This window comes from Pelodiscus sinensis, chromosome 1, assembly GCF_049634645.1.
Source record: "Pelodiscus sinensis isolate JC-2024 chromosome 1, ASM4963464v1, whole genome shotgun sequence".
Classification (NCBI taxonomy): Eukaryota; Metazoa; Chordata; order Testudines; family Trionychidae; genus Pelodiscus; species Pelodiscus sinensis.
In genome coordinates, this window is record NC_134711.1 from 4,481,639 (window position 1) to 4,494,368 (window position 12,730).

Below are 12,730 nucleotides of genomic sequence, written 5' to 3' on the forward strand. Positions count from 1 at the left end.
TTCTGAGAGTAGACAATGCAAGATTATTCTTCACATCAAGTGGTTTTTTCCTCTATGCATCTCCAATTGCTTTATAATAAATATTAAGTCCTTACACAATATCTCTGTGAAATAGGAAAACAGTACACCCATTTCATAGATCGAGGCTATTTCTACTGCCATTTGACTTTTCACAGTTAGACTGGACAATATAAGTACAATGAAGAATAATCCTGCTTTGGCAGGGAGATGGGACTACTGGATCTTGCCTGCCTCTGACCTTAATGATTCTCATTCCTGGCAAATGTTATTATTCTTGAGTACACTGCAGTAGAATTGTGCCTGGCATAAATCCACTGGACAAAGAGAAAACCCCTTTAGAAACCCAGTAGCCACCAATTAGCTGTGTAATAAACTGAACAACTCACCATCCAGTCTGGCATGTGGAAAGCAGAGGTGCCTGCACTGCTGTCCCACTTCTCCATTGCTGAAACTTTTCAAGCTTGCTCTCTACCAAAGGGAATTGGTATTTGGATAAGCCAAAAAAAAAAAAATGCCCCGTGCGTGCGTGCAGTCAGACTCAAGAGCCAAGTCCCTTGCTTTTCAGGAGCTCACACGAGGCTTCAGATGCTGCACGCCCTTCTAGCACAGGCCTTCCATTCAAATCACCCTCCTTAGTCAAATGCAGGCAGCTCCAACGCCTCCTTTCTGTTTGAACCCCTGGGCTCTCAAACCTAATTTCTCTTGTGGCTACTTCATGTTTTCAGCCAACCCTGCACGAAATGCAACAATGACCTCTTCTCTCAACTGACTTTTAGCTCAAATTGAGTGCAGAGTGCTTTCCTGGCAACCTGCAGTTGTGTGAGGGACACCTATCGATGGCCTGCCTACGCCCCTAAGAACACGTCACCAAAACTGCTGATACTGTGATCAATAAGAATCAAGGTCAAGAACACACTCCTATTTTTAGAACTACTTTTTGCACTGTATTGTCAACATGTGTCCCCTTGAACGTAGCTAGATACTTGATAGCATTAAAAGTTCGTGTAACTCTGTACAAAATAGCATACAAGTGCCTCTAACTGCTAAAAGCATACTCCTGGCCAACCAGCAAAACAGTGTATTTAAAACTAACCTCTAAGTGCCATAATTTTGTGTAGTACTCAGTTAATCCTGTTTTTAAACAATACATGCATTTAACACTCAGAGGAAAGCAGAGCAGTGTATTTATTTGTCCATAGCTCCCTCTGCTGGGCAACATGAATACCTTAATTCTTTATAACTAGTTGAAAAAAACCACAAACACCTAGTTGAAATGAATGATTAGAAAGTGTTCTCATACTCAGAAGAATTACGGAGTAATGGGTAAGCAGTGAGGTAGTAAAGTTTGCAGATGATACCAAACTGTTTAGGATAGTCAAGACAGAAGCAGACTGTGAGGGACTCCAAGAAGATCTCACCAAACTGAGTGATTGGGCAACAAAATGGCAAATGAAATTTAATGTGGATAAGTGTAAAGTAATGCACAGCGGGAAAAATAACCCCAACTATACGTACAGTATGATAGGGGCTAATTTGGCTACGAGAAATCAGGAAAGATCTTGGAGTTATCGTGGACAGTTCTCTGAAAACTTCCACACAGAGTGCAGCGGCGGTCAAAAAGGCAAATAGGATGCTAGGAATTATTAGGAAAGGGATAGAAAATAAGACCCAGAATATCTTACTGCCCCTGTATAAAACTATGGTATGCCCACATCTTGAATACTGTGTACAGATGTGGTCTCACCTCAAAAAAGATATTTTGGCCTTGGAAAGGGTTCAGAAAAGGGCAACTAAAATGATTAGGGGTTTGGAACAGGTCCCATATGAGGAGAGGCTAAAGAGACTGGGACTTTTCAGTTTAGAAAAGAGGAGACTGAGGGGGGATATGATAGAGGTCTATAAAATCATGAGTGGTGTGGAGAGGGCTGATAAAGAAAAGTTATGTATTAGTTCCCATAATAGAAGAACTAGAGGACACCAAATGAAATTAATGGGTAGCAGGTTTAAAACTAATAAAAGGAAGTTCTTCTTCACACAACGTGTTGTCAACCTGTGGAACTCCTTGCCAGAGGAGGCTGTGAAGGCTAGGACTATAATAGAGTTTAAAGAGAAGATGGATAAATTCATGGAGGTTAGGTCCATAAAAGGCTATTACCCAGGGGATAAAATGGTGTCCTTGGCCTCTGTTTGTCAGAGGCTGGAGAGGGATGGCAGGAGACAAATCGCTTGATCATTGTCTTCGGTCCACCCTCTCTGGGGCACCTGGTGCTGGCCACTGTCGGTAGACAGGATACTGGGCTAGATGGACCTTTGGTCTGACCCAGTACAGCCGTTCTTATGTTCTTATGGAGTCCGATGTTTGTGGACACCACATTAAACTTGCTTAGTTTACAAGTAACCCATGGTTTTGTGACCTGCTAATGCACCCTCGGCATGGGGGTTTCTAAATTAAGCTGGGTGTTTCTGGTTCACTCACTACCAACATTAAAGATTCTGCGATCAGAATTTAGTGAAGAATCTACCTGCAATGCACAAGCCAGAAAAGATTCCAGCTCATTATTCTGCAGCTGCGTCAGTTTTGCAGCACTAGCAGGAATAAAAAGTATTAAAAAACGGTCTGGAGGGCCATGTTTGACTACACACAGAATAGATCTGTTGGAATAAGGTGTCAAACAACAGCACGTTCATATTTTACTTGCTACTAGCTTTTGATAAAAAAAAGACATGTCCGATAGCAATGGCAGTCTGGACTAACCAGATAATCATCTTATAACTGGGAAACTAGCTTCTGAAAGTGCCAAATTCTTCTCAAAAGATCCCCTTAACAATTTCCATGCCATTTCTAGCCAGAGAGATTTATTTCTGTGAAAACCCTCTAAAAGAGGTTTGACGTTACGGTGGTTGGCTTTTTCTTATCACTGAATTTTTGAACAATATCCTAAGTTTTTCTGGCACATCATCTCCAAAGTGGCTCAGTCTACAAACTTACCAATGTGTTTTGTTTGGCATTGCTTAAATGTCTTCCAGTGTTTGAACACCTATTAGTATTCCAATAGCATAATTCCATAACAGACCTAAACAGCAAAGCAATGTTAAGGTTGGATGGGAGTTGTAAGTTGGTGGGAAGGGTGATATAGCAGCGGAAAACTGGCTAGATTTCTTTACTTTCTTTACAAGTTTAATGTGGGATTTTTTTTAGAATTGTTGTAAAGAAAGTTATCAGAGAGGGATTGCCATCTTGACTCCACTGAATTGCTTTCAAACTTAGCTCTTTGATAAATGTAAGCTAACACCACAGCATTCTGAGTCTCTCTCAGAGATATTGCCACCTTCCCCGCCCGGCATGCCCCTGAGAAGTACCATGCAAGAGTCTGAATACATCCCATGTCATGCTTGTTCATTCTTCTCTCTTCCATCCTCCCGTCATCAGAGAAAATTTGGATTCTAAACCACATTGCGCCTTCCAGAACATCATGCAAAAACTCACCTCAACGCCTGGGAGAGTGTCCTAGAATCTACAATAGATTTCCTCGCCTATCCTCATAGCGTATCAACAATTTTGAATGAAAAAGGTTTAGCATTCCCAGGTACTATCTGAGACAGGGTCATCTCAAGCTAGGGGATACAGAAACCCAAGCAGAGCATCTAGTATATTTTGGACAAAGAGCTGTAATGAAATAGGAACAAATTCACTCCTGAGGTAAGCAGGTACACCTCCATTGAAGTGGATGTAATCCTAGCATCAGTGGTGAATCTGGCCCACAGATTAGATTGATTGATTATCTATTACATGTATGATATTGAAAAAGTGATCTCCATTAGGCAATCTCAGTTCAGGGCATTACATATATCCTCCTCCCTTGAGATCAAGAGAGCCACAGCCCAAATATCAGCGTTAGCCGCCACCCTTCATCTAGGCATCCACTAGTATAACTTGCTACTGTAAGTCACAAGTGTGTGCTGGTTCTAGCATCTTAATATGGGTTTTCAAGTGCCATAGATTTCAAGGCCAGAAGCACTGTGATCATCTAGTCTGACATGTGTAACACAGACTACAGGACTTCCCCAACACTCCTAGAGGATATCTACTTAATCATTTCCCTGCCACACTACAGGCCTCGGGCTTTACTACACTGTGGCCCCTTCTGTTTTCTGCCTGTGCACATAATGTCTCTTCTGTGGGCTGTAATACTTGGCTTTAATTTTGGTTGTTGGGTTTAGTGCAACTGTGGGGAGGAGGGGGGAGGGGGAAGAGTGTTAGTGATCTGTGAGAGACATGGAGATCAGAACAGAAGATTGTGTGGTCCCTTCTTAAATTCTATCTTTTAGGAAAGCACGCAAGCTTCTATGATGAAACTGTGGATTTTAGTTAACTGGCCACCTCAAAGCGTAGTAGAGTGATACTGCTCCTTGCTGCAATGGACATCAAACATGTAACAGTTGCTGATACTTAATGAGCAATGATCAATCATTCCTGAATCTGCTCCCACGGGCTTCTCAGCATTAAGCCCGGAGAAGACTGCCATCTCTCATGCTCCAGAGTGAGCCGCTCAAAGCTTTATTCTAGTGAAAATTCATTCTTCAAAAAATCTCAATAGGATACTTAACCAGTGCATACTTGGCTAGTTGAAGTCTTCTAGTCATTAGTCTTCTAATACACGGTGTGCTCTGCTTGATCTCTCAGCATTATGCATTAACCAGACCAGTATATAATAATACTGTGCACTGATGTTGCATCCCTCACTATAGGTTTCAAACCACTTTACCCAGAGGTAGGTAAAAATATTCCCATTTTACAAATTGGTGCTCCATACTCTGTGTTCCTGTGATTTAACTAAGAACACACAGCCGGTCACTAAGGGTATATCTAGACTACAGGGTTTTTTCAAAAAAAGTGGCCTTTTTTTGAAAAAACTTCCCATGTCTAGACTGCTGCCGCGTACTTTCGAAATTAAATCGAAAGAACGCAGTGGTTTTTTTGACTGTGGTAAACCTCATTTTACGAGGAAGAACACCTTTTTTCGAAAGTGCTCTTTTGAAAATAGGTGTTCTTGAATGCAAACAGGGCTTTTTCGAAAGAGAGCATCCAGACTGCCTGGGTGCTCTCTTCTGAAAACATGTCTCACTTTTTCGAAATAAGTGATTGCCGTCTAGACGCTCGCTTTCAAAAGAGGCTTGTAGTCTAGACATACCCTTAGAGCATGAGAGCCAAGAGAACGGGTTCGGTTTCCCCTACTCTCCAGTTCCATCCAATAACCAATGCTACTTTCTGATCCCCACCAGCACTATTCTAAACCCAAGGCCAGCATGTACATCCTCAGCATTAGTGCTTTGACCTGGGAAGTGATTCTCTGCAGGTTCCACTGCACTATGATCTTTACCCAGAGACTTTCAAAAGACTTACATGAGGTTATATTTATTATTTTATATACAAGTAATTGCTACCTCTTTCTTACTTGATCTAAAAATCAAAAAGGAGTGATATAAAAAGTGGAAACTGGGTCAAATTACAAAAGATGAATATAAGCAAACAACACGTGTGCAAGAGCAAGATTAGAAAGGCAAAGGCACAAAACAAGTACAGTATAGCTAGAGACATAAAGGGTAACAAGAAAACATTCTTTAAATATATTAAAAGCAAGAGGTTGTAGGCCCATTGCTCAGTGAGGAGGGAGAAACAATAACAGGAAACTTGGAAATGGCAGTGGTGCTTAATGCCTTCTCTGTTTCAGTCTTTACCCAGAAGTTTGATGATGAAGGGATGCCTAACATAGTGAATGCTAGTGGAAATGGGGTAGGTTTAGAAGTTAAAATAAAAAAAGAACAAGTTAATGTTAGAAACGTTAGATGTCTTCAAGTCACCAGGGCCTGATGAAATGCATCCTAGAAGACTCAAGGAGCTAATAGAGGAGGTATATGAGCCTTTAGCTAACATTTTTTTTAAATCATGGGAGACAGGAGAGATTCCAGAAGACTGGAAAAAGGAAAATTTAGTGCCCATCTATAAAAAGGGAAATCAGAACAACCCATGAAACTACAGACCAGTCAGTTTAACTTCTGTGCCAGGAAAGATAATGGATCAAGTAATTAAGTAATTCATCTGTAAACATCTGGAAGAAAATAAGGTGATAGGTAACAGCCAGCATAGATCTGTAAAGAACAAATCATGTCAAACCAATCGGATAGCTTTCTTTGATAGGAAAATAAGTCTTGTGGATAAGGGAGAAGCGGTGGACGTAGTATACCTAGACTTTAGTAAGGCATTTGATATGGTCTCATATGACCTTCTTATCAATAAACTAGGCAAATACAACTTAGATGGGGCTACTATAAGGCGAGTGTATGACTGGCTGGATAATAACTACTCTCTAAGAAAAGTTAATGGTTCAAAGTCATGCTGGAAGGGCATAACAAGTGAGATTCTGCAGGGGTCTGTTTTGGGACTGGCTCTGTTCAATATCTTCATCAACAATTTAGATATTGGCATAGAGAGTACGCTTATTAAATTTGCAAATCATACCAAGCTGGGAGGGGTTGCAACTGCTTTGGAGGATAGGGTCAAAATTCAAAATGATCTGGACAACCTGGAGAAATGGTCTGAAATATGATGAAGTTTAATTAGGACAAATACAAAATACTCCACTTAGGCAGGAACAATCAGTTTCACACATACAGAATGGGGAGCAACTGTCTAGGAAGGAGTACTGTAGAAAGGGATCTAGGAGTCATAGTGGACCACAAGCTAAAGATGAGTCCATAGTGACACTGTTGCAAAGAAAGCAAACATGATTCTGGGATGCATTAACAGGAGTGTTGTGAACAAGACACAAGAAGTCATTCTTCCGCTCTACTCTGTGCTGATTAGGCCTCAACTGGAGTACTGTGTCCAGTTCTGGGCACCACATTTCAAGAAAGATGTGGAGAAACTGGAGAAGGTCCAGAGAAGAGCAACAAAAATGATTAAAGGCCTAGAAAACATGGGCTATGAAGCAAGGCTGAAGGAATTGGGCTTGTTTGGTTTGGAAAAGAGAAGACTGGGAGGGGACACGATAGCAGTTTTCAGGTATCTAAAAGGGTGTCACAGGGAGGGGAGGGGGATTGTTCTCCTTGGCCTCTGATGATAGGACAAGAAGCAATGGGCTTAAACTTCAGCAAGGGAGGTTTAGGTTGGACATTAGTAAAAACTTCCCAACTGTCAGGATGGTGAAACACTGGAATCAATTACCTAGGGAGGTTGTGGAATCTCCATCACTGGAGATATTTAAGAGCAGGTTAGACAGACATCTATCAGGGATGAAATAGACTGTGCTTGGTCCTGCCATGAGGGGAGGGGACTGGACTTGATGGTCTGTCGTGGTCCCTTCCAGTTCTAATATTCTATGATTCCGATCCACCACTGTCTTTTGAATCGACTATATATTTGAGAGAGAGAGAGAGAGAGAGAGAGAGAGAGAGAGAGAGAGAGAGAGAGAGTGTCCGTCCATCAGTCTGTTCAAGAACTCCTCCTAAACGGTAAGAGCTAGGACCACCAAATTTAGTATACGGCTTCCTCTTATCATAACTTTAAACAAGGTTAGGGTTTGGTTTTGCCACGACAATGGGATGTGCATGAAATGCAATTGTTTCTCATCAAACAGAAAGGGAGAGTTGTGATAGCAGGGACAGTTATACTCATGAATGACCACAGGGGGGCAGCTAGTGCCCCAGCCCAAGGAAGCAGCTGCAGCTGGCCAGCACAGCCCCCACTGCTCCAGTCTGGCCATGGGGAGCAGTGAACGGGTGAACTGCACAATACCGCCACCCGGGGCCGGCCCCAGAGAGCAGTTGGCAGGCACCCCCACCCTCTACCCTGTACCCCCACCTCCTCCCCATAGCCCCTCTTTACCCCCAACCCTGACTCCTGCACCACCACCCCACACACCAACAGCCTTCCTGAGACCCCCACAATCCCAAGCCCTTGCCTGACTCTTGTGCCCCCCTCACTCCAAGCCCTCTGCCCTAAAGAACCCAAGCAATGCTGGGTAGATCGTCTAGTAGTTATAACCAAAATCTGTGATATCCCATTGATTTTTCTAATACACTCTTTTCACCATAAATACCAATTATACAAAAAGGACTTCTTCCAGTGCACGGCATTATAGCTGACGCAATTTAGATTTTAAAGCTCCTTGTACTGACAGAGTCACCGATAGTTTGAACAATGTGAAAGTCTGCCCAAGACATAGCATTTTACGTAAAGGAACACAGTCATCTTGAAAACTACATTTGTCTGAAACTGTACCTACACTTAGTTGCAATATCTGACATTTGCTATGTGTCCTTGGACAAAATGGCTAGCCTCAGTTTTCCAAGCTGTAAAATAGGCATAAGACTTATGTACCTTTTTAAAGCACTTTGAAATTGTCAGATGAAAGGCATGCTACAAATTCAGTTTTAATACTATTTAATACCTTAGCATTAACAAACCAATAGAGTCCACTTGCAGCTATTTCTCAAACTATTCTTCTATGCGCTCTCATTAGCCTTTAAAAGATTTAATTGGAAACTGATAATTGATCGCTCCTCTCAACCAGTTAAAAAAGCATGAGTTGAAAAGTTTAAATAGAAATTAATTTTTGAAAGTCACTTGTGGGCTATGTGTGTTGGTAACTCTAGTAAGGAAGTCGGTGTTATTCAACAATGCTCAACAAATGAAAAATGAATTAAAAGAATTCTGAATCAGCTGTAATGACTTTTACAGTCATTACATTTTTTCATCACTACTATCTGGTGTTTGTTTTTATATATATTTGTCCTCACAGAAAACATAACTCATGTAAAAACACCACACTGAAAAGCACTTCAAATAGCCAATGAAATTAAATGGATTACTTCGTAGCCTTGTTAGGCTAAGATCAATGATGTAGATATTGGGATAGAGAGTACGCTTATTAAGTTTGCAGATGATACCAAACTGGGTGGGGTTGCAACTTCTTTGGAGGATAGGGACATAATTCAAAATGACCTTAGCAAGTTAGAGAAATGGTCAGAGGTAAACAGGATGAGGTTTAATAAAGAGAAATGCAAAGTGCTCCACTTAGGAAGGAACAATCAGTTCCATACATACAAGATGGGAAGCGACTGTCTAGGAAGGAGCATGGCGGAAAGAGATCTAGGGGTCATAGTGGACCACAAGTTGAATATGAGTCAACAGTGTGATGCTGTTGCAAAAAAAGCAAATATGATTCTAGGTTGTATCAACAGGTGTGTTGTAAGCAAAACTCGTGAAGTCATTCTGCCGCTCTACTCTGCGCTAGTTAGGCCTCAGCTGGAGTACTGTGTCCAGTTCTGGGCGCCACATTTCAAGAAAGATGTGGAGAAATTGGAAAGGGTACAGAGAAGAACGACAAGAATGATTAAAGGTTTAGAGAACATGACCTATGAAGCCAGGCTTCACGAACTGGGCTTGTTTAGTTTGGAAAAAAGAAGATTAAGGGGGGACATGATAGTGGTTTTCAAATATCTAAAAGGGTGTCACAAGGAGGAAGGAGAAAATTTGTTCCTCTTGGTTACTGAGGACAGGACAAGGAGTAATGGGCTTAAAGTGCAGCAGGGGAGGTTTCGATTGGACATTAGGAAAAAATTCCTAACTGTCAGGGTGGTCAAATATTGGAATAAATTGCCAAAGGAGGTGGTGGAATCTCCCTCTCTGGAGATATTTAAGAACAGGTTAGATAGACATCTGTCAGGGATGGTGTAGACGGAGCTTGGTCCTGCCTTGAGGGCGGGGGGCTGGACTCGATGACCTCTCGAGGTCCCTTCCAGTCCTATTATTCTATGATAAGGATTAATCTTGAGACAGAGACAAGAGACGAGAGAGAGAGAGACAGACAGAGAGAGAGAGAGAGAGAGAGAGAGAGCGAGAGTGAGTGAGTGTACACACACAACCACACATAAGGTGCGGCCCTCAGCATGTGCTGAGAGTATCATTGTGGCTTCCGGGGCTTCCAAAGTTGAGTAGCCCTGATCTAGATCATCCCTGACAGGTGCCTGTCTAACCTGCTCTTACATATCTCCAATTATGGAGATTCCACAACCTCTCTAGGAAATTTATTCTCACAAATGACCACCACAAAACAGGCACGGAATATGCAGTTCACTGTTCTGGCAAAACTTCCATGACCTTCAAGGAAAGAGTTTTACGTCTTTAATGGACTTCAGGAGCCCCTAGAGTAAAAAACTAGAATGAATGGAACATTCCAGGTTCCTCTTGCCACAGGTCAAGGATAAGGCAAACTGGAAATGCAGGCGAAGGAAACTTGCCTTGCTACAGCACTGTTCTGTGGATGGAGGGCTCCAGTATCTTAATATAGCATTTTTCATGAGCAGAGGGGGTAAAATTCACCCCTGCGCAGAGTGCTACCACAAGCCCCAAAATGCATAAAAAGCATCACTGTCACTCTGACCATCACAAAGATGCCAAACCTTACTCAATAAACCTCGGTGAAGTGAGCTTTGGACTAGCAGAACAGCTAAAGGCTTTACAAACATTTGGTAAAAAAAATTGAAACAGAGCAGTGACATGCTCGCCGGGACTGTTGCCCAAGGACATGCTTTCACCTAGCAGTGATAAAGTTAGAGAGAAGGAAAGCGATTCCAACGCCTTATAAACACAATGCTTTAGAGCCTGCTAAAAGCTTTCCATGAACCCAGAAAGGAAGACACTAACTAAAAAATCTGAAATCTCAAGAGTAGGGATGTTAGGTGTCATTTAATTGAATAATTGTGTAACCACATCAAATCTTATTGGTTACACAATTATTCGACAGTCCCTAGGGGCAGGGCCAGTAGCCTCACTCCCGGGGAACCCCCTGCCACCTCGCACTGCTGCCTCTATCAGCACAGGGAGCTTGAGCCCTCTGTGGACAGAGGCTGCTGCTGCACCATGCTGCTGCCTCTGATCCAGTGAACGGCTGATGAAGTCTTCCAACAAGATGGCATTTTGTGACTGAACTCAGAGTTTTAAATAGTCCTTTCCTCCTTTTAAACATAGCAAGTCATTTACTTTCCTCATGAGCTGGCAGAACTGGAAAATCAAAGTCTTAAAAAAATGAACAGAATCATAGAATTAGAAATGACTAGCACATACTGTTGTTATTTACTGTAGCATCCACAATATGCTAAGCACGTTCCAATCACTGAAATATAACCGTCCTTGCTCAGAAAAGCTCACAAGGCCTCTGCAGGCAGGCAAGCAGACAGAGGGTAGGGAAAGGAGACAAACGGTAGGCAAATCACATACAAGCCAACTTGGTTCACTGTAAGCAGCACAGCAGACACTAGAGGGTGCTGAGAGCCTGCAGAACAAATAGCATTTACTCCTTATTTAATACATTTAACACCTCTCTGTGGGAACTTTGAAAAGATAAATAAATTATAAATAAATCATTAATAATACTTAATCATGTGTTTAGTCACGGGAACTTTCGGGTTTACATTTTCATATAAAACGTCTTACAGCATATGGAGACATTTGTCGTTCTGAACAGTACAGCTTTAATAAGGGTTCACTCAAAAGAAGACCATTACTCTGTTGCCACTGTACAAAATGAAACAGGAGTAGGAAACTTAGTACCACTGTGCCAACTCTGCACGATGTACTTTAAATGCTCAACACGCACATTGCTCTCCAACCCGTTTGCAACTCTTTTCACACAAAGTCTCGCTTGATGTGATCTTGCTAACAGTGAGTTCAAGAGTCTATGGTTTGACATGTCAATAACTAACATACTTAACAGAAGTGCAGCAATTACTTGAGACAATGTGAATGCAGGAGAATAGAGAATGGGTTTTCTCTGTCTGCAGAGTCCTCTGCAGTTCATGCTTTGGAGCTAGAAGGTCCCCTCTAAACACAGTGGGACTCAGCATAAGGACATTCCATTTTCCAATGTCAAACACTTGGTCAACTAGCCAAGCTAATGAACGGTTGCAATGAGAAATTAATTTTATTATAACTGAGTAATTAATGAAAAACAAATAAAACCCCTCTCCCTAGCTCATCTAGAATACTTTTCATCCATAGATCTCCAAGTACTTTATGTAAGAGATAAATATCATTTCCATTTTACATATGGGAAACTGAGGCACAGACGGGTGAAGTGACTTCCCCAACATCACACAGCAAGCTAGTGGCAAAGCCAGGAATTAGAACCCACATTTCAAAAGCCCCATCCAGTCAGCCCTACAGGGAACGCACTGTTATAAATTATTAACACCCTAGGAATCATACAACAGAATTATGTATTTTAGCTTTGCCTATATATTCACCTTAAGTATTTCATGACAATGAGTTTATAAACCAAGTCGAAAAGCCCAATGAAAATCTAGGGGGCCGAGGTGTGTCTACCATTCAAGAGACATACAGCATAGATTACAACTTCACCTCAAAGGTAATCGCTCACCTTCCACCCATTCAAAAAACAGTCAAAAATGGTTTCAAAGGCCAAAAGCTGGTACAGACTGTGAGAGACCCTAAACAAGTCAGCTAATCTCCCTGTGCCTCAGTTTCCTGTAAGTTAATCAGAAAAAAACATTACTTACCTTTCATAACCGTTGTTCTTCAAGATGTATTGTTTATGTCCATTCCAATTAAAATGTGCGCACACTGCTTGCACAGTCGTTGGAAGGTTTTTCCACTAGCAGTATCCGTACATGGGCTGTGGAGACCCCT

The 12,730-nt window shown here is 41.8% G+C and overlaps 1 protein-coding gene across 3 annotated transcripts in view; it reads right to left on the reverse strand.

Moving 5' to 3' along the window:
- AHCYL2 (adenosylhomocysteinase like 2) overlaps positions 1–12,730 on the reverse strand; it is a 175,186-nt gene that overhangs the window by 75,147 nt on the left and 87,309 nt on the right. The window contains exon 1 of one of the 3 annotated variants that reach the window (XM_006120332.4): positions 408–479. The exons of the other annotated variants lie outside the window; for them this stretch is intronic. Coding sequence (XP_006120394.1) covers positions 408–464 — 57 coding nt within the window. The 5' untranslated portion in view covers positions 465–479. Of the gene's footprint in view, positions 1–407; positions 480–12,730 lie in introns of those variants that run through there. 3 annotated transcript variants of the gene reach the window in all.